The following is a 22,372-nucleotide window of genomic DNA, read 5'->3' as shown; positions in this document are numbered from 1 at the left end:
CTTTTTTCTTTGTGTTTTCTATTAGGACCGGGTGAGTGAGCTGGGAATGAGACCTGAGTGAGCTGGGAAGGAGACCTGTGTGTGTGTGTGGGGGGTGGGGGGGTGCTGGTATGGATGTTGATTGTCGTCCATTGTCGTTTCATGTGTTGTGTATTTGTTTTTTTTTTTTGTTTTTTTTTGTTTGACATAAAAAATACAATAAAAATTTGATCACAAAAAAAAATATCATTAGATGAACTGATCATGAAAAAAAAATAATGCAATGCTGGCCTTAGTACTTCTGTACCACAAAAAAACTGCCAGAGTCTTCCTGATGCCAAAATGCTGTGAAGAAAAGATGCAACAGCCTGTATCTTTTCAGCAGGTGGCAGGATAACTCCAAAAGGCTGTAATGCTGAATGAGTGCAGCTCTAGTAAAAAAAAGTTAATCATATATGTGCACGGTTTATGAAATGAGATACAAGACATCATTAGCTTTATTAGATCAGAAGTAAGCCTTTATCAAGTGAGTTTAACTCACACTGAAGATCAAATTGATGAGGAAGTCTTGAACCTTATGCCACAGAGCTTATTGTGCTCATTGCAATAAATATGACTACCTCTATTCAAATATCAAAATAAAGAATAAATCATCACTTTTTCTGCTGAACCAAATCTGGATTAAATCATGTATGATTGTATGTTTACATCAATGTTAGGGATATTAGATGTCGTTGAGATATACATTTTAATTGATAGAAAACAAATTTAGCAAACAAAAAGAAAAAAAAGAACATTCACAAAGAAAAATGTATCCCTCTGAGCAGCAGAAGTCGTATATGGGACGTGTCCTGACATGGGTGGGACAGTTCAATGCCTCAGGAAATCGTCAAACGCTGTGGGGATGGGGGTTGGAACATGAGAGCTCCGGTCCGATCGATACACATTTCATTTTAAAGGTCTGCAGTCAGGCCCCTCAGTTTGAAAACAGGCGCTGCATCAAGTCATACGAACTATCACGGGAGATAATACCTTTTTTTTTCCTCAACCAAAACTGGAGTTGGGAGGGGCGTTCATTAACAACGGGACTTTATTTCGAAGTTTGAGCTCCAGAGTTCAGTGTGCGTAAATATTAGTCCGTGCAAACAGGGCAGCATGCTCCTACTGGGAAATCTGTCGTGAAGTTTAGTCGGATGTTTGTATTCCGTCCTATTTTCAGTTTGCCACTGCCTTTGTTTTCCCTCTGCACTCTTTCGTATTGATGAGAAACTTTACCTCAACTGAAGCGCGGTCGGTCGGTAGGTTGGTTGACCAGGGTCTGCTGCTGTCAAACACAAGTTGACATGGATTTGTTGCACGGACGGACGGACTAAGAAGTTTGGGAATTTTCCTTATTCAGCCCATAGGTACGGCCGAGAGGACTGACTGCAACTACTTTTATTCAGGCTGTCTGAGACTTACTCAGCGAAAAGACATGCAAAAGTTCAATTCCACGGGCTCGCACAGCAGCACGCTGCCCCGAGACGCGGAGCTCCAGCTGCGGTTAGCTGACAGCGGAGGAGCCGGGGAAGGGAAGGAGAACGGAGCTGGGAAACATTTCCTCACCCAACCTGAGGAGGAAAGCTCGTTTTGCACCAAGAGGAAGATGCTTGTCGGTTTGGATGTAATATGCCTATTTGTTGGTAAGATTTCGACCTATACGTTCAACTTGCAAATATTTGAGTGTTTCCCCTGCGGTTTAACTACATGTCCTATGCAGACTGTAGCACCTATATTTTAAAGCTTTCTTCAACTGTCTGGAGTTAGAGCTAGTTTTTTTTTCTTTTCTTTCTACATTCTTGTCAACATCTGTTTTACAGAAGAAAAAAAAGTATTTGGTGAAAAAAATGGGAAAAAAGATTTTGGATGGGAGTTTGGTAAAGTTAACTGAGCTGTAAATCAGTTTTCCAGAAGTCCTGTGGAAAGTGCTCAAAAGGGAAAGCTACTTCAGCTCGGTGCACGTGGGGGCAAGAGGGAGGGTGGGAACTCTCTCTCTCTCTCTCTCTCTCTCTCTCTCTCTCTGTTGGATGGGGTGGGGGGTGATTAGCTGGCAGCAGCAGATTTGTCCCTGGAGTTCATCTGTTCCCATGGTAACCCCCCAAAGTTCCCGGGAGAGGAACGTGGGAAGAAGGATAAAAAACATGCCCCGTGCTTATGTTCTCGTGCCGAAAATTACCCTTGTTCGTTGATCACTGTAGCTTTTCTCACTGCAGGATTGCTGAATGTTATCCTCAAGTAATTTACTGTGTTCAGCTGGAATACTATGCATGCTTATAATTACATTATATTTACAGGCAGAAGCTGAAAAAGAAATAGAATATCAGTTCCAACGTGGGAGATACTGTCATACCCATAAGGAAGGACAGCCTAAATTGGTTATTACTTTGAAATGACCTATGGATACCAATTGAGAATTAATGAGCTACTGGTGACTATGCATAATGATTTAGAATGTTTTATTTTCAATTTACTTTTAAAATGCATAAACTGTGAAAAACAAGCGGTCGCAGGGTTTATGAGTAAACAGCAGGAAATTATACGTTTTTAAGTTTTGTTATGGAGAAAAGCCAACCTGCATCAGGTAGATTGTCAGATGGTGATAATGTGTACAAAACGTCCATCATATGGATGCATATGTGGTTAGATTCAGTCATATTCTCTTGTGTTTTGAATTGATAGGGTGTAGCGTGAATGAATACCTCAATTACTGAAGTTGGAGCTCACATAACAGACTTATAATAATGTGATCAGAATGGCACATTTAAATGCTATCTTAAAAGTGAGATCACTTTTCACCCTCTCTTAGTAACAGTGATGTGGCAAAACTAAATGAAAATGTTAGATCTTTGCATCAAACACCGAACATTAATGATGAGCTTTTTGGACCCAAGATTAAAGGGAAATATTGTTATTGTATTTCTATATTTTAGGCCTCATTTTGATAAAAGCTTGTCTGTCATGTGCTCAAAATGCTCTTATTCACAATGTTTTACAACTTTATTTACAGACTTAATTTTAACCCACCACAAATAAAGGGAGAAATGTATGGAGCAGCAAAAACAGCAACATCTCTTTTTGCCTAAATTGAGAAATTGAGAAAACTCATTTTTATACCTTAGATTTACATTAAGACTTAAGAAATAATTAAATGTATGTACTTAATTACTTTTCACAACAAGCCTTGTGAGGAATCATTTAAAATGAATACGTCTCAGTTTGGCACTTTCAGTTTGTCTTTCTTTTTAAAGAAATTCAATTATTATAATTTAAGTTCCATGACATCATATCACATGACAAATATATGGGGAGGGAGCATTGCTGGTTCATGAGTGAGTGATTATTGGTTAATACAAGAGAAGCAGAACCTGTCAAGGCAGACCAACGGGTCTCAAGCTTACTGTCAGTTAAACATGAGAACAACAGTGTAAGGCAGTTAGATTCATTGCCATGTAATTCATAACCCCTGCAGGTATGCAATTAGCTGTTCCCTTCGCACACTTCTCAGCAGCTTTGGCTGTTGGTTTAGGAAATGACCATTGACCCACCATCAGTCAGCACAACAGAGGAAATGGTCTCTCTCAGTTTTCATTCTAAAACACCAACTCGGCTCGCAACTTGCTTTCTCACAAAACTGCATGCTTTGACCCCTCTTTATCCCCCTCTGACCAGATAATAGCTCCGAGACTGAGTTATGGAGCTTCCAGCAGGTCTCAACTGAGAACATTTAAAGGCACTTTGAAATGATATATGCAAAGAAGAAGGTCATGTCTTTTTCACAATTTGAATTGACTACTTTTAGTTATTCAATAATCAGTATAATTTTTTTCATCAGCGAGAAGTTCTTAGTTTGACCCTACTTGTCTAAGGGGTCTGCGTGGTGGTGCGGTTAGCACCGTCACCTGACAGCAAGAAGTATCCTGGTTCAAATCCCAACTGGGACCTTTCTGTGTGGAGTTTGCATGTTCTCCCCATGTATATGTGGTTTCTCTCCAGCTTCCTCTAGCCATGATTATCCTAAATTGACAGTAAAAGTTAATGCCAGGGTTATTTGTCTCGTTTTTCTCTGTGTGGCCCTGTGATGGACTAGCGACCCATCCAGGGTGTACCCCAACTCTCACCCAATGGCAGCTGGGATAGGAACATGCATGGGCAGGCCTTCCTGACTGCTCTGCTGTGACCCTGAATCGGATTAAGCGCGTGCAGAAAATGGATGGTTATCTGAGGCCCTATTCTGTGGGGCGTGCTTCTTCTCCATTGCCTGCTCCGGCTTCTGCCAAGTTTTCTCCAGCTTCCTCCCTCAGTCCCAAAACATGCATGTTAGGTTAATTAGCAATTCTAAACTGGCAGAATGTGCCAGTGTGAAAGTGCTTGGCCTGTCTGTGTTAGCACTGCGATTGACAAGTATCCTGTCCTGGGTGTACTTAACCTGCCAGATCCATAATACCACTTATCATATGTCACAAGAAGAAAATTGTCCGATGTAATGTGTGAGTTAGAATAAGACCATGCTATACATTACACTGCATGTTGTAATGTAATGTAATTATGCTGTTATACTATTGGCCTTTTCTTTGAGACTCTCATCAGTCTGACTGAATCTTCCCTGTCTCTGCAGTGAATAGCATACCTTATTTTTAATAAATCAGGCCCTTTGTTTCACTTAACCCTCTTATCTCAGACTAATGACATTTTTCCTGAAAAATACCATCATCAGAGCTCTCCAGACAGTTGACCTTCTAAAGTTATTCACCCCGTAAAGGGATTCATTCATAAGTGTAACTGTTGAATCACCCTGAGGCATCATCATAATTATGTGATCAGATGAAGAGACATTAGAGCATTCTCTAAAGTTTTACAGTCTTTTTTTGGGTGGATGGGGGGATTACCTCAAGAGTGGTGTCATAAAGTTTATGTATGTTGTGGTATACTTAAATCTGTCTTTGGCATGCTGGGACATTGAGGATACTAAAAAAGGCTCGACTCAGTTTACCTGATTCTTATTCTTGCTCAACACCAGGTTTGTCTGACATTGTTGTGCTTCGCGGCAATAAGGCAGTGTTGTTTATGGGGCCGTTAGGGCATGCACATAATAGATGCTTGACAAAGATGGATTGTCCTGGTTCACCTCAGCACCATCTCCATGTTAGCTGCAGAATGCAAAAGCTTTAGTCTAGTCAAGTGTTTGCTTGTGTGTTAAAGTGTACATACACATTCCTGTTGGGACTGTGGGGATTCGAGTGAAAGAATGCTGACAAACTCTATGCCCTGTGGCTGCATCTAAGATTGAGTGTCCAGCCACCTGGAGGTCAGGAGTTTTTAGGTGTTTGTCATTTCTGAGGAACATGCGTGGACAGGCCCCTCCAGACTGCTCTGCTGTTTCCCTCATCCACCGGTGCTCCCAACTCTCTCATCACCCCAATAAAGTCTGTTATTGACTCTTTCAAGGATAATTGGGAAATGAATGGACATCAGTTTTGAAAACCTACAATTTGCTTATACCGGAACTTCAGTAATGCCTCTAGGCTTGACCTTCTTCTAAAGGCTAATTATTATCAAACTGTGTCGATTTCACACATACCTCATATGCAAAAAATGTTAGCTTCAGTTAGAAAGTACTACAAATGTATAAAATGATTTGACCTGCATAGAAATACGTTTAGTTTGTCTGTCAAAAACAAGGAAGTGAATTCAATAAATTTAGAATCTTACTACAGAACAAGTTTCTGTATACAATGGAAAGACAAAGACTGTATTCATTTGATAACTATTGTGTGTGAATGTGTGTTTTTTTTTCTAGACATGAAGCAGCACGCCAGGACGAGATTGCTAGTATCTACGTTAGTGATCAGAAGGACTCCCTCTTTCCAGCTTATCTCTTTATGGCCCCCTCTCTTTTCCCTCCTGTATCCCTCAAACAAACTATTTTGGGATTTAAGGTGTCCTGGTAGGACAGTTAGTTATGGTTTACATTTTGTTTTTTTAATCTGGATATGACTTGGCCGTGTGGCGGGTTTATGTTAGATGTTTTCTGGCTCTGCTCTTTTGGCAGAGAAAGCTGCCGGGTGAGTGAGAGGCCAACACGTCACAGCATGCTTGTGCGTACAGGCCAAGGAATATTCAATTGTTTCTTATGAGTGTGTACAAGTGAAGGTGCTGTTTTTTTAATTTGTATGATTCACATGGCTGCAAATGCAGAATCCTTACTACAGCTGCCATGTGCTTGCTGTTTGTTGACAAATTTGCCAGTTGTGTTTTGCTGAATATCTTGGGCCCGACCCTCTGAAGTTATGGAACACATTGGCGTCACTCTGTGGCCGACAGATGGAAAGCCATTAAAAATGGCTCAGCTAAATCATTAGCCTTTGGAAGAAATGAATCTATGTCCTCTCCCTTGTTAGTGCATTAATGCATCCTCTTTCCATTTGACAGCAGTGTAGATGTTCAGGAATCCATTAGATGAACCAGACCACATGGCTCCCATTCACTGTGTTTTCCTGTTTGTCTACCTTCACTTATTAGTTTGTAACAGTCTACTCAGGCCTCAGAAATTTCTCAGATGCCTAAAGGCTTAGGGACAAGTGAGAGCTTGAATGAATGAGTAAACTGCCCTAGGGAGCGATATGGAAGGAGAGAACAGCTGAAGATCTACAGTAGGGGTCAAAGGTCAGACCCATGAGCGCCTAAGGAAGCTGGCTGTTTACGTCTTTGTGAAGAGCAAATACTCAGAAAAGGAAAGGGCATATTCAGATGGCTAATAGCTTCAAATGTACTTTTAATGAGACAGCTGCAATCTTCTCCTTGATGACAGTTCCATAAGTGCTTTGGGTGGTCCATAGGTATTAGCTGTAATGAGTGAATAAAGATGTGTGCAGCACTCTAATCCTCAGTGCTAATTAGCTTGAATCGGTCTATGGAGGCTTAACATCAGATTTTCTACCTGACTTCAACTACAGACAGTAGCACTGCCTTTGTTGTCTGTCAGAACTAATGACTTCTTCTTTTGTCAGTCCTCCACAAGGACTCTTTGTACCTCTGCATGCTTACCCATCATTGGGAATCGGGATAATCTTATGACAGTGAAACATCCCACCTGATTGAGAATTCCCTCTCTTTATCCTCAAAGCTATATTCTAAAGTTGCTCCCTCTGCAAAACAAAACAGACTTACAAAACAAACTTCCATCTTCAACTTTTTCCATACATACAGTACTACCACAACCAGTCTAATCCATGCTAAATGTTTTCCTTCAAGTCTAAACCACAGCCCTACTTCGTTCTTACACTGCAGACCGCCTGCCCTCACCTCACTGCGCTCACCCTTACCTTCACACTACAAAAACCACCACTGAACTCCTTTAAAGTTTCTGAGGTACATACCACACTAATGTGTCCTTTATGTGTTACTTTGTGTGTTACTGCTGAATCAGACAGGCAGGCAGACAGCCCACTTTAATCCTCACCACTCATACCCTGAGCTCCAGAGCCGGGCTCCAGGAAGCGGGGCACTGAGGTGTGGAGAAAACATAGGCAGCTGTGGGAAGCATGTCTCCACTAGCCAGTGGCAATAGTAACGGCCTTGCAAGAACTCTCCTGATGGACTGAGTGAAGATGAAAAGAGTTAAAGGCAGTTGAAACCACCGTGCCTGCAAAACCGATTTGAATTAACTTTAGTTCAGTTTTGCTCTTTGTGAGGTAATTTAATTAATTCAGTCAATAGATATGATCATATTTTGGTCATAATAGTATGTGGAACTGTTTCACTGTTTCTTTCTGGGCCTTTGACTGTCTATACGAAAGGTCGGCTATACATAATGATAAATTAAGCTAGCAATGCACTTTAAAGTGGTTGTTTGGAGCCCAGCTGCAGAAGATGTTGATGATAGCAGATGGTTAAGGATCTAAGACTGTTGTGGCTCCTCAGGTCCCCTTTGTTCCTCACAGATAAATGTCTTTGTGATGCCATCAGGGCAGACAAAACAGATCAGCCTCTCAGAACAATAGAGCTAATTATGAGAACAGAAAAGACTGTGCATCAGACAGTGCAGGAGGCCAGCATTGAGTGATCTCCGACCTCTCCCTCATCTGGATTGTGCCACCAAGGAGGAACAAGAAGAACAAACTTCTACATTGGAACAGTTACATAAATGCGCAGTGTTTTTATTGGGTTTGTTGAAATCTGCAGTTTCCAATCACAACCTTTGTGCTAATAACTATACCTTTTGCTTTTTTTTTGTATATTTGAGCCCGTGTCATGGGTTTTAACTCTCTTTCTGGTCCATCTATTTAAACAAAGTTGTTATTGTAACAATATTATTGACTTTTCCATAAACAACGTTTATCATACTGATCTGGGATTATAGTCGTTTATGGAGACTACTTTGTGCAGTTGAAGTCTTTATTGCACAAATAATTGCACCAGCACACCCAGTTCAACCCCACAGTGCCATTTATGAGCATGTCAGACAGGCCGCCAGGCTGCTCCATGTTGTGTTAGCAGGGATTATTGTTCCTGCAATGATTCAAATTACAACACGGCATGATATGGTTCACTGGCTTATTATCATTATTTTTTTAAAGGTTGACTTAAAGGTAAACAAGAGGCTTAAAATTTTGTTTGGAAATGCTGGCACATAAAAGCAGGTAAGGGGCCCATTGAGGATGGACCACCCGTAAAGGGTGCTGCACAGCTCAGGCTCAACCCAGTCCCAAGATGCAGGCCAGATGGACCTGAGTTAACAGGTCACTAATTCTCTGCCCTTCACTTCTATCAAAGAGACATGTAGAATGATGCCTGTAGAGTCAAATTTTATTGGATGTGATGACCCAGATGATGGTTACTGTTGCTTAGATATAGCTTTAGGCTGTCACACAATTCTATGAGGATGCACGACTGTATGTCAGACAGCAGAGGCAGAAGCAGCAGACGATAATGGGCTGTATGCTATGATGCATTTGTTCTATTTTATGTGGTTGACTTGCTCTCGCGGTGGTCTATTTTGTGGGGAATTTTTTTCCAGGTGCTTGTTTTTTTATTTTTTTATTTGTTTGCTTGTTTTTGTGGTTTATCCGGTTATCTGTTTGTCTGTGTGGCGGTGGGTTTGGTATATTTGCATCCAAGAGTGGGTTTATGCGTGTTGAGTGTATATGTGTGTTGGGGGGTAATCTGCTGGTTGAGGCGGGGTCGTGTTTACAGAGCAGGTCCCAGCAGAGCCCACATCTCTGACCTTCACATTCCAGAACCACCACTAATCACCTCCGTCTGTTGTTCCTCATAGAGAAGCCCTTGCTGCATCTTTCATGGTTCCATTGCCCCAGTTTTCCCTCACAAGTATTAGTGGTCTGAGCCTCATTTATCAATATTCTAGCTTCCTGACCCTGTATTATAGCCTAGTTTTTAGTTTGACACTGCATTGATCAGGAGTTGAGCAATATGACTGTCGATGAATAACTACCCTCTGCCTCCTTTTCTTTGCACTCTTCTTTCAATCACTTTCTCCATAGGCTTTTATTGAAGAAATTTCTTGCTGTTGGTTGTTGTTCTCTTCTAACAGTGAGCTCATTCTGGGCTGTGGTCATAGATGTGTAAATTAGAACCAGAAGTGTTTCTCAGAGTGAGGCACATAGCCCCTCTTCTCCTTTCTCCCTCTTCACCCTCCTTTCTTTCTGTCCCTTTTGACTATTTGAAAACATTCCTGCTTTAAATGTCAGGCCCAGCGAGCAGCACTTTTTGGCCTGGCTGTGTGAGTCGACCCACTTCTCTTTCTCCTTTTGGGTCCCCTCGTAGGCCCTCCAAGTCCGCCTCTTTTTTAAGCATGTCTTTGGCCAGGTGCAGAGGTTTGCTTACAGCTGCCTGACAGATGATGTGAGAGTCTCTGGAGTCTCTTGTTGTGTGTTGTTGTGAAAACAGTTTTAATGTAGCTGCAAAGCGAAGGACTTTGCTGTAACACAAAGGCTTGTTTTGTTATAGGCCTGTGCAGATACTGACCAACTTTGAATGTAGTTTCCAACACATTTGCCTTATGTTTTTGAATCTTTCAACTGCTCAGAAGTTGTGATGAAAGCTAAGAGATAAAAATTGAGTTGTTTTTGCAAGTAGACACTGAATGCCACTATATTGTTACTGTTGTTTAATTTCCGTTGGAGGCTATATTACCTCATCCAAAAATGGGAATACAACAAAACCATCTTTGCTGGCAGGCACTCTGTGTTGAAAAATCCCTCTGTGAGGCTTAGCACTTTATTGGTCCCATTAGACAATATCTATTGAAAATACTTTGTTCAGAAGTCCATGTTCATAATGTAGTGTGTTATTGCCTTAATGGAGGTCCTATCCATTATCTCTCTGTCAATGCAGCAACATATTGATCACTGAGAGAGGACTGGCCACATTGTAAACTCTGATGCGGGGCTGTTAATGGATTATATTGAAAGAGAAAAGCCATCATTTCTGCTAAAAAAAACTGCCCCAATTACATCGGAAATATTTGATTGATTATCAAATGCTGAACTCAATCAGAAATATTTGAGAGCACAAAAACCACCAGAAAAGATCATTCGAAATATATCTTGGAAGCTACATGCTACACGTTTGAGTCTTTCAGAAATTACAAATTATTCTTCAGCTCTTCATCTTAGTTGCCTCCACTTTAGTTGTATTTGTCATGCCATGGGACTCTTGTTTTTAGTTTTCATGTTTAGGTTATGTTTTTGTGTTCAGTTCATGTCCAGGTTTTGAGTTTTAGGTTTTGCCATTAGTTCATTCCCCTCACCTGTTCATTCCCCACCAGCTGCACCCACTCACTTAATCACTCACTCCCTATTTAGTTTCCTGCCTCCCCTTTCAGTTTTGCCGGATCTTTGTTGATGTCACTGTTACTGTTGTTGTTGATGTTGATGTCACTGTTACTGTTGTTGTTGATGTTGATGTCACTGGTACTGGTACTGGTACTGTATTGCTGTTAGTTTCCACGTCATGTTTCCACGCCATGTTTCCACGCCAAGTCTTCGTCCAAGTTAAGTACCTATTTATTCTATGCCCTGCCAAGTGTTTTTGTTTTGTTTTGTTTTTCCAAGTATTTGTCAAGTATTTTGAATCCGGCTTTGCCGCGCCTTTTGTTTTGTACTTTGCTTTTTTGTTAATAAACCTACCTTTATTTTTTGAAAGTCCGCATCCGTGTCCTCCCTTAAAACCCACACCGTGACAGTATTGGGTAGGTTTCGTCATTTAAACATCTAAAATGGTGTGTCATTTATAACCAAAGGAAAGAAATAAAATCAAATGTAAATTTTTAAATTTCACATTTAGATACATTTGGCTGGGAAAAAAAACAGGATACCCGAATTCAAGATCCCTTCTCCAATTTACAATACTAATGCAGTTTATTGATCTAATTGATTTTTGCGAGAAAAGCTTTTCATAGGGCTGCGCGGTGGTTTGGTGGTCAGCCGGTCACTGTACAGCAATGAGATCCTGGTGTGAACCTAAGCTGGAGCCTTTCTGTGTGCAGTTTGCTTGTTTTTCCTGTTGCTGTTTGGGATTTCTCTGGTTACTCTGGGTTCCTCTCACTGTCCAAAAACATGCATGTTGGGTTCACTGAGTGTTAGCATACATGGTGGTATGTCTCTGTGTCATGCCATGGGCTGGTGACCTGTCTAAAGCGACTGTCTCATCCTATGCCAACTTGGAATTGACCAGCACCCAAACAAGATGACCTGGATATGGAAAATAAACGAATGAAAGTTGTCAGTTATACCATTCATACAAATATGTAATGTCCTGTACCTAACATTCAGAACACCACTGTTTGTTTTGTATTTCATCAGAGCACCATGGTTTCACTCAATTCATTATTATGTAATTAGGCTTAGATGATATACCAAAAAAACTTGCGATAATTTTCCAGTTGTGTAACTCGCTTTAAATGACGTAGGCATAAGAGAACACACCAAAAGTTCAAAATAAGAGATAATGGGATGTCTGTGGAAAGTATGTGTGAGGTGCTGCCCATAGACGTAGACTAAGTCAGATTTGGTGAGAGATCAGGGTCAGGTGAGAGGTGTCTCCTCTCCTATCTCTCTCCCTCTCTTTGATGGCATCACAACCTCTGCTATCTGTCTGCAGCGTGTTTCCCTCTCTCCTTCCCTCCCTTACTTCCTGAACATCTATCTATTTTGTCTTTCCGTCAGGGCAGCCTGACTTTGAACAAAGAACACTAACATTTTTGAGTGTATTAGAATTTTGTTGTTCATCCAAATTGTTTGACAATGTGTTTCTAAAGCCAGTCAACTGTTAAATGTTCAACGAAAGCTCTTTGTGTGTTTTGCTATAGCCTACCGATAGCCTTAGATTTATATATTTTATTACTTTGGTTACTGTGTTTATTAGTTCATTGATGTTCAATAAATGGTATGAGTGTTTTGTTAGTGGACTGAATGACAAAATAATAACTAAAATTGAAACAGAGCCATCATGGGAAAATCTTATAAACATAACAACCAATTGTGCATCAATAATTAATTTTACATTTTCTTAGTCAAAATTGTGCACATATCATAATGGATAGCATTGTTTGTGTGCTTGAATGTGTATTTAGTAGTCGTTCCCTTTGGCCTGATTTTAAAAGTGTATCCTGTGTATTCTTAGTCACGTAGTCTGAGAGATTCCCTGGCAGGAGCTGTGTTTTGGCCTGGGTGCGTTCCAGCCAACCAGCAGGCCTGGGATGAGAGGGAGAGGCACAGAGGTTAATGATTAGTCCCATGTTCTTGCTGCATTCCATGGGGTGATGAAGGGACATGGGATAGGGGACAGAGAGCATGCTGGGCAAGTCTTTATAGGGTTATTGGCTATTAATATCTAATTGTGAGTATAGTGTAGAAGGAAAATTTACAGCTCCACACTCATGTATGGGTGTATACTGTAGCACCATCTCCCCTCTTCCCATTAAAACGTTACACAACTTTTGTCCATTGAACTTTCACCATGAGGCGGTGAGGTTTGTTTGTTGAGTGAGCCAGACCTTGACCCTTCTAACATGATTCCAAGCTCTTATAAATAAGCAGTTGGGAAATTGTACTGGACAGCAGTTAATATAAGTTTGTATGGATTAAACTATGAGTCACTCTCGATTGAAACAAAGAGTCATTGTGAAACTATAACTTTTTCGTTACACTTTTCTTGACTTTATTGTCCCCTCTTAGACCACTGATTATTTTTTATTTCACATACTGGAATATCTCCCTCCTCCTCTGAATTCTCCACTGTCATGCTCCCATCCCCATTTTTCTGAAGCTCTGTCTGTCAGCCCCTCTCTTTCCTTTGCTCCTCTACCAGAACCAGCTATGAGTGGAATGCTTGATCCCCAGATAACTGCAAATCATGCACCCTAATGAATGACACATGATATTCCTGCCCATCTCATTATGTTGCATCTCATGACATTCTTTTACAAGCCAGGAGAAAGCCACCTTTATATGATCAACTGCCTCTGCGTCTTGCTCTCTATTTCTCTCTTTTTGTGATCCTTGTTGTGTAAACCACATCACAGACATTAATCAAGAAATCTTTTGTTTTATCCTCTTCCTCCCCATCCCTTTCTTTTCCACATCTTACCAGCCTCCATCCCATTTTTTGCGTGTGAATTAAAGGCTGTGACCCCATACAAGCGAGGCTTTTTCTGCGGAGACCCCAGCATCACTTATCCAAATGTGGAGAGAGAGGCCATCCCTGACACCCTGCTCATCGCTGGTGGAATAGCCATTACAGGCTTAACAGTAAGCCAATAATACCTGTAAAATGTTAGACGTGAGTTAAAGTTGTCACCACCATTTCTTTAACCATTTCCTCTTTTTTTCCCTTTTCAGATTGCATTGGGTGAATGCTACAGAGTGCGTTTTCGAGGTGTACACTCACGAGCTTTTGTTCGAAACCTCTACGTGTCTTGCCTATACAAGGAACTTGGGAGTTTCCTGTTTGGATGTTGTGTGGGCCAGTCTCTCACCAATATGGCCAAGCTAAGCATAGGTCGCCTGCGACCCAACTTCCTCTCTGTCTGTAACATCACCTATGCGTCCATTAACTGCACCCCCGACAGCTACGTCTCCCAGGTCACTTGCAGGCAGCCTAACCAGAAGATGGTGGAGGAGGCAAGGTGTGTGGCTTGTGCACATGTGTGTTTTTTCCCAAAAATGATTTGTTTACTAAGGGTGGGGTATACGGTAAATTTACACTTGCCGTTAATGTGTAACCTGTGGCGTCTTTTGTTGATCTTCTCTTTCAGGAAGTCTTTTTTTTCGGGCCATGCTTCCTTTGCAATGTACACCATGCTTTATCTGGCAGTAAGTCACCTCTGCTTTACAAACTCACACACTCTCATAGAAACGCATCAGGAATGTGACCTTCACATTCACCTGAGCTCAAGTTTTGTAATCACAGCTCCTGGTACTGTTTTGAAAGTTTTTGTGAAGTGTTACAGCTCTAACTTTCTTCTCACTTATTAATCACAACTCTAGGTTCCACAGCCGGAAAAACACTTTGTCCAAATCTTAACTAAGCTAATAAAACATGTTTAAACATACACCAAGACTTGTGCTGAAAAACACATTCACTCCCGATTGTGAGGGAGGAGATTTTTTAGAGCAGCAGTTCTCTACAGGCCCCCTGCTTCAAACTGAAAGAGCTGGTTAGACAGATAGATGGGGAGGGGGAGGAGGGGGGTAGTAGAGAAAGAGGGAGACTGTTTTCCACAGGGAGCATGAATAGATGAAGAGACTCCACAAACAGAGGAGGCCTTGTTGTGGGTCTCATTTAGAGGAGGGGGTGGAGGGCTGAATATGCCTGCTGAGAGATCGACAGGCTTCTTTCAGCAATAGGCACCCTCTCGACTCTCCCCATCTCTTCATTTCTCACTCTAACTGCTCCGCCATGTGGTTATGGGTGCATTGTGACAGAGATGTTATAGTCAGACAAAACCATGTTATTATCCATAAAGATGTCGCCATTCCGTGTCTATTTCCCATAATTTATTCCTAATTAATAGTTTTCAGGTGACATAGATATTTTTTACAGCTGCAGATGAGTCTCCTCTCTATTTGTACTTGTGCCTATAGAAGCAGAAATAAAAAGATCTTTTTAGCCACCAAAAGGAGACAATGATGAGATCTGAATTAAATAAACAAGGAGGAAGAAAACTGAGAGAAAGAATTGTCTTTTTAACTCCTGGTTTCTCTCCTCTCTCACATCAGTGTTTTCCCATGCACATATTGTATGCATAAACACACAGCTCCGCACATAGTCTTGCTGCTAGCTAATGTGTCTACGAGCTGTAGACAACCTGGAGATAATGTGTCGACCTGTCGGTACATGCCACCCGGATCGTGGCCAGCTGCTGGTGTGTAAAGCACGAGGAGTGACACCTGCTTTCAGTTTTACAGATAGCAGAGGTAGAGAGGGACCATAGTCCAGACACCTCATAAAGTGATCCATGCATCTGCATCACACACACCCTGTGACCTCATTTTTACAACCACAAACTTACATACTGTAATGATGATGCTATAGAAGTAGGGTTTAGAAACTACTAATAAGATAATTTCAAACCTCTGTTTCCCCTCTGGGGGGCTGACTGAATGAATGCTCTTGTTTCAATTAAAATGCTTTGCCTAAGTTTACAGAACTTGAGTCATTAAATGTAACCGTCAGTTTACATTTTTGGGGCATACAGGAACACACAAGCACCCACATGCTTACACTTAAAGTGACCAATATTGTAACAATGTTCTTTACCATCTTTACAGTTCTACCTGCAGGCGCGGTTGTCGTGGCGAGGGGCTCGACTATTGCGCCCGCTTGTGCAGTTCCTTCTTATCATGATCGCCATCTACACCGGCCTGAGCCGCATCTCTGACTACCGTCACCACCCCACTGATGTCCTCACTGGCTTCATCCAAGGGGGGCTCACTGCATACTGGGTGGTATGTCCAAAGTCATCGTTGTCTAAATAGTCTTGAATAACTCTTATCTTTGGCTTTACAAGGTTTGTTTCTGTCTGCTTTCTGTTGACTATGTTAGCTTAAACAATATGCTCTTTCCCTCATTTTTCTCACTCTGCTCTTGCTGTTTATATATAGGAAATGATTGACAGCATGTGTGGTCTGTGTATGTTTTCCTCACTGTGTTTTTTTTGGTCTGTGCCTTCAGGCTTTCCACATCTCCTCCATGTTTAAGCCCTGCACCCGTCCAGACCTGTCTCCAACAAGGATGTCCCTGGAGAGTCCACTGTCCAGCCAGCAAACTGTCTGCTAGCAGGTGTATACAATCAGTTTAGGAATCAGAAGATATGAAAGGATGTACTGCAATACAGGGAGAAGAGCAAATAGTGTAGAGAGAAAGTTTAGTTTATAGGAAAGGGAATAATTCAAATATGAGGATATGATAAAAGAGTACAATCTAATGCATGCACACACATTTGGGCATATTGATACACATCCAGACATACAATCGTCTAACATATTCACACACTGACATATGTGAAATACAAGAAGCACATTTGACGGTACGTGTAACCCGTCCAGTGAAAGAACTACATAGCAGATTTAATGACATTTTTTATATATATGAAAAAAAGTATATTTTTCAAGAGGACTTTTAGAAGCTGCTAATGTTGAAAGTTTCCAGTCTTATTTTCCTCTGGTTTGGAGGTCTTTAGTATGGGCATTTACTTTAGCTTTTAAAGCACAACTGATCACTCTTTGGTTTTGAGCGATAGACACGAAAATGCCAGCCTCCTGTTTCTTTTTGATCCCCTGCTCAACTTGGAAAACATCCACCAGCTGTGAACTGAGACCGTAAAACCTCAGATGTAAAGACAGCTGCGTGCAAATCGACAGAACTGGCAGGAATAACCAATAAGCACTGGCTCCAGCTTCTAACCACCTTTACCTCCAGTGCCCTGATGTGCCGATGTTCTAATCAGACTGCCCTACATCAGTATGATTAAACTATAACCTGTGTGTAAGCAAATAAAAAGCAGTATTTTTGCTGTAATACAATGCTGTTATTCTCTTTAGAGTAACCGAGGCAGCGAGCGGAGGAGGAAGTACTCCAACCTAGTAACTTCCCCTTCTCTTCACTGCCACTTTTCTGTACTAACCACTTTGACTGTGTCTGAGAGGTGGAGGTTTGACTGAATTTTTGAAACCTCTGACTTCTGCCCCTGGACTCAAATCTCTGAGCTGCACCTTGATTTATGCCACTCAGACAGGATGTGTAGCTGCGACCCAGCTGCCTTCCTGTGTTTCGTTATTAATAGCACTTGAAAGTAGTTAATGGAATCTTTTGATTATAATCAATATTATATATTTGAGCTCAAATAATCAGTGTTTATTTTTGTTAATGTCAGACTCATACACTATTTTTCTTTTTTTTTCTTGAAATGATAATTATTCCAACTGAATGTAAATAACTATGTCATTTTATAAACCACACAGACTTTCAAAAGTATTAGTTCCAAGTCTCGAACAATTTTTACATGTTTGTGTGAGTGAATTTACAGGCACAAATATTTGCTTTTGTACCTGTTGTAACTACTAGACTGAGCCACAGATATTATCAGAAAGCTATATTTTTTATGCTCCCAGTTATTGTTGTTTGTTTATTTTGTCTGTGAATGCCAGAATGGCAGAAATAACCACTGTACTCAACAAACCAAATTATTAAAGTTGTTGAATATTTTTAACTTCTTCTGTTTTCTATTATTTGTGTCAGCAGACTGAAAAGTGTTGAAATACATGCACAAAATCCTCTAAAAACACACGCAGACACAAAATCATGTTTTACATATAGAATAAGAATGTCCCAACATTTCACAGAACAAACTAGCAAAACAGAAAACAAAATAATTATCTAAACAATAAGCAATGTTTCACAAAATGCAACATTTTAAAAGATATTTACCAAAAAAATTACATAAATATAATAACCCTGTCCAGAACAGAAAGATGATAACATATAACAAAACATAAAGAAAAAGAAAACAAAGATTTCACAATACACAGCAAGAGTTTTTTTTTTAAGCCTGTCTTTTCATTTTACATTTTTTAAATGGTCTTTTACTCATAAAATATCGCTGTTTCTGCTTAAATATGCCTGTCTTTGCTGCCCTGCAATTGACTGGTGACTTGTCCAGGGTGAAAACTGCTTTTGGTAGCTAAGACAGGCTTCAGTCACCCCTCCTCTTCTCCCCCGCATCTCTGAGCTGGATTAAGTGGGTATAGAAAATGGATGGATACATTTTTTTATTTGATTTTTATTCTTTTTTTCTCATATAGTTATGTGGTGCACCTTGGGGCCGACATACCTACAAAAATACTTAATCTCAGTGTTATTATATTTACACCATCTTGTTTTTCTCTTGCTTCTCATGAGCGCCGTTGGATAATTTGGTCGTTTATGTGTCAGTCTGCAAACAGCCATTCATTTTTTACACACAGGATTCCAGACACTATGAGGAGGTAAAGAAATCTAGGCTAGAATAAAAAAAAAAAACAAACAAGGAAATGATAAATGATTTAAGTGTTGTGTTTGGAGGCTTCTACTCTGGTGCTCTCCAAGTTTCCTTTATCTAAGCTCTCCCTCTCCCCTTCACACCCTTCCTCACTCTGCCCCTTCTCTGCACTTCTTTTCAAGTGCAGTGGAGCATGATGGGGTCATGCTACCATGGAGATGCTTAGCCTGATACAGGTTGGGACGTCTGAGGCATTTTCTTTCATTTTCTTTTTTTTTTTTTTTTTCTCCAAGCCACTTCCAGGCTGCGGGAGGAGAATAAAAAGCAGGCAAGCTCAGACAAAGAAAGCAAAAGGAAAGAAGGAGACCTCACTCAGGGCTGATTATGCAACGGTAAACTAAAGGTATAAGCAGAGAAAGTGATCCAGTAATGACGGGAAAGCATCATGGAGCAGTTGGAGCTGTGGATCAGGGAGAGTGAGTGTTTTAAAGGCTGTCGGGTGTCGGACCACGGAGGAATCTGATTCTAAGTTTGTTTTGTTTCATAATATTGTAACTAAGGAGATGAGTATCATTCCAGTGCATATGTCTGTGCTTGTGTGACATGTTCCTGCCTATCCATGTCTAATTCACTACTTGTTTTTGTCTTATGTTTAGCTGTGTGTGAATAAGCAGAGTGAGAGGAAGGCTGCCCTGCACACAGCTTACACACCCTGTCAAACATGACATCTTGTTTACACTGTGACTGCTGTACTCGTTGCTAACCTTATGGCCCAAGTGAAAATGAAAGAGTCAACAAGCAGAGGCAGATTCTCTATGTTTGGATTGCTGAGGTCGAGAAAGAAGGGCCTTGCTATTTACACTGATGTGACTGTGCACACAGTAGGAGTCATTTAGAATAAGGGGGCATTTGATCTCTTATCACAACAGGTGAAAGCCATTAATTTCTGCATGCTTCACTGTGAAAGAAATTGAAAGCCGCATTTTTTCCCCTCCTCCTCATACATTAACTTCGGGGAATTCCTTGATAAGATTATGACCTTGCGAAGCTGGACAGGTGCAGAAATGGAAGGGCGGATCCTAGTGCTGATTGAAATCAACACAGATAAGGGTGCTGTGGAAGGCACGTAGTTCGTCCCTGCATCTTCACATGTGAGGAGGACACACGTATCATACGTGTTTTTTGTCTGGCAATGATAACATCATTGAGGCATTTGCAGATCATCTAAATTCTATTTTTAGAACCCTGCTCCAAAGGCTACAGGCTCTTCATGACCTTCAACAAGATATAATGAGTATGAGCATTTAATGAATTTATGATTAAAAACCTTGTTCCTGTTTGAAGTGATGAAAGCTCTTTCAACAGGAAATTCTTTTTTCTTAATCCTCACATGATACAACACATTTTTGTCCATCATTGCTGATAGAGGTTTTAAATTCATTCATCTGTAGGAAGGAAGAATAATTTCCCTGCATATGAATTTTCATTGAGTAAGAGCTTTTTACTATAGGTCTCCAGGGCATTATAGAATTAGTTAACTATGCTGGTCTCTTATCCAGCTGTAGTCAAATTCTTAGTAGAATTAAAAAGGATTAATGGCTTCTTTAGCATGCTCAAATTCTGGCCTGCTCCTCTAACCTCGCTGCTTTGCATATTTTTAATTTTCCTATAGTAATGACAGTTGGGGAGTGCACAAACTGTAGCCATTAGAACTGCAAGTGCATTAAGTTCTAATATGAGTCAATGAAAAACATTGGTTTGCGTATTCGCAGTTATAAATCATCTCTATTCTGCTCTTTAGGGATTAGGATGTGTTGACTCGCTGAGGGAGCTAAGAAATGGCTGCTTAAATGGATCCACAGAGAACTGGTAGGGAACTTAATGTGACATCTGGACCACAATCACAAGCCACATGTTTGCGTGTAGCTCCTGAGATACTAATCACAATAGAAACACCTACATACAAAATTTGGATACACACATTCATTCCAAATATTAGAAAACAAAAGGGTAAGTGTGTAACTTTTGTCTGGTACTGTATGTACCCATAGATAATGCACATATTATATTGAGTTATCTGATAAAGACAATTCATTTTGCAAATGAAGACAGTGCTACGTGGGCAACTGCATACATCAGTACACTGATCAGCCACAACAGTCATTGTTGTTGGAGAGATTTGTTGCCATGTTTATTTTTATGTTTTGATGAGGTGGATTTGAGAGCTTTAAGTCAGTCACTGTCAAAAATGATGAATACTTCATTGGAAGAGTACATTTTTTTCACATTTTTCAAATGCAGGATTAATAGTCAAATCATCTTCTTGGAGCAGTGACATGAATAAAGTAAGGGGGCCGAACAGGACCCCGTTGATGCTCTTGATGGATTAGCAGAATTGGGAGGTAGCAGAGACCTCTGATGAGGCTCTTCGGGTATCAGGAAGAGGTGGGGAGAGGAAGGAGGAGGGCTGCACTTAGGTCAGCCTGGAGGGAAAATTACAGAATAGAAGAGAGTTTGAAAGAACACAGATCAGACTGATTGGCACAAAAGGACAGAAGGCGAGAAGACCATTGGGCCAAAGCAGCGATGCGAGAATCAAGAATGAGGTGACGATATGAGAAAATGAAAATGATGGAAGGCAGCAGAATGAGAGACTATTACAAATCAACAGGGCTCTGAAGTTGAAAGGGGCCATGGCCTCCTGCGTCCAGCATTGCTCAGTCACCATATGTTGAAGCACAATTGTTTTTTAATTCCACCTTCATTTCGATTTCAGCTACACATTTATAATGATTTTTAAATTTTTAACATTATCAGGTCCACAGACAGACTCTAAATCGTATTTGTGGTAGCTTCAGCTGTATTAAGTGTCAGCAGGAGCACATTTTGCTATGCTGACACACACACTCACACCAACACACATGCGGAAAGGTAAAGTGACAACAATGCCAGCTTTGCCACCATAAACAATTAATCCCTTAGAGTCGAACATTTTCTTAAGGGATAAATCAGTTTATACAGTTAAGTTTATGTGTTTTGTGTTTGTTGTATAGCAACTGTAATTTGGCTTCTTTGTAGGCGTCACGTTACCTAACATTACAACATGCACATAAGCCACTATTTACTGTCTTAAAGGTCATGTTATTGTCTTTGCAAGGTTGAAGAGATGTGTGGATAGTGCAATACAAGGGTGAAGGTTATTTGATAAGACTTGACGCCACGATGTGTTTTAGTGTCAAGATTAATGTTTTGGGCGGGGTGCCTACGTACCCGCAGCTTTTCTTCACGGACAAGGAAGTATTCTCCGTCAATGATCCCCCTCTTAATCTCCCTTTCAACTGTAAAGCAAACCAGGAGTTAACACATTCAAGTAGATTTTATTGCAAAGAGCAATAAAAGAGAGGTAATTATGTAACAAAGAATCATGACCAGTGAGTTGGACTCTGACTCAACATTCTTCAATAAACAAGCTTATTTATCAGGACCTAGGCCAGTAACGTTGTCAGATATACCAAACAATTTTCTTGTTGTTGTGTAGGCTGAGCGATGAGAGATGATTCGTGTGTTGTTCTATGTGAACGTGTGTTAGTGTTCATATTGCGCTGTACCTTGCAGCGTGCTGAAAGCAGTCAGGAATGCAAAAACAAAATCATGGGAATAAAAGCATTAGTGAGGACCTGTTAGGTGTCTGTGATGACTGCAGAGGAGAAGTGGGAGGAGGATCTTGGGCTCCAAGGTCAACAAACTAAACATCCTGCAACACACACATTCACATGTGGGCTCCTTGTAATGGTGACAAGACTCTCAGAGAGTTTAAGTTCATACAGGGGGATCATGAAAACAGACCATTAATCA

General features: G+C 40.7%; 1 protein-coding gene across 1 annotated transcript; it reads left to right on the top strand.

The window, feature by feature from the left end:
• Window positions 1-875: 875 nt before the first annotated feature.
• On the top strand, window positions 876-17,749 carry ppap2d (phosphatidic acid phosphatase type 2D). Its single transcript, XM_075453944.1, has 6 exons — window positions 876-1,661; window positions 13,630-13,787; window positions 13,878-14,164; window positions 14,294-14,351; window positions 15,810-15,986; window positions 16,213-17,749. Exons 1-6 carry the CDS (start codon window positions 1,454-1,456, stop codon window positions 16,315-16,317), a joined length of 993 nt encoding a protein of 330 aa, XP_075310059.1. The 5' UTR covers window positions 876-1,453; the 3' UTR covers window positions 16,318-17,749.
• The last annotated feature ends 4,623 nt before the right edge of the window (window positions 17,750-22,372 follow it).

This window comes from Odontesthes bonariensis, chromosome 21 (assembly GCF_027942865.1).
Source record: "Odontesthes bonariensis isolate fOdoBon6 chromosome 21, fOdoBon6.hap1, whole genome shotgun sequence".
In the NCBI taxonomy this organism is placed as follows: Eukaryota; Metazoa; Chordata; class Actinopteri; order Atheriniformes; family Atherinopsidae; genus Odontesthes; species Odontesthes bonariensis.
Note: the sequence above shows the minus strand (reverse complement) of the source record. Positions and strands in the feature narration are given on the sequence as shown.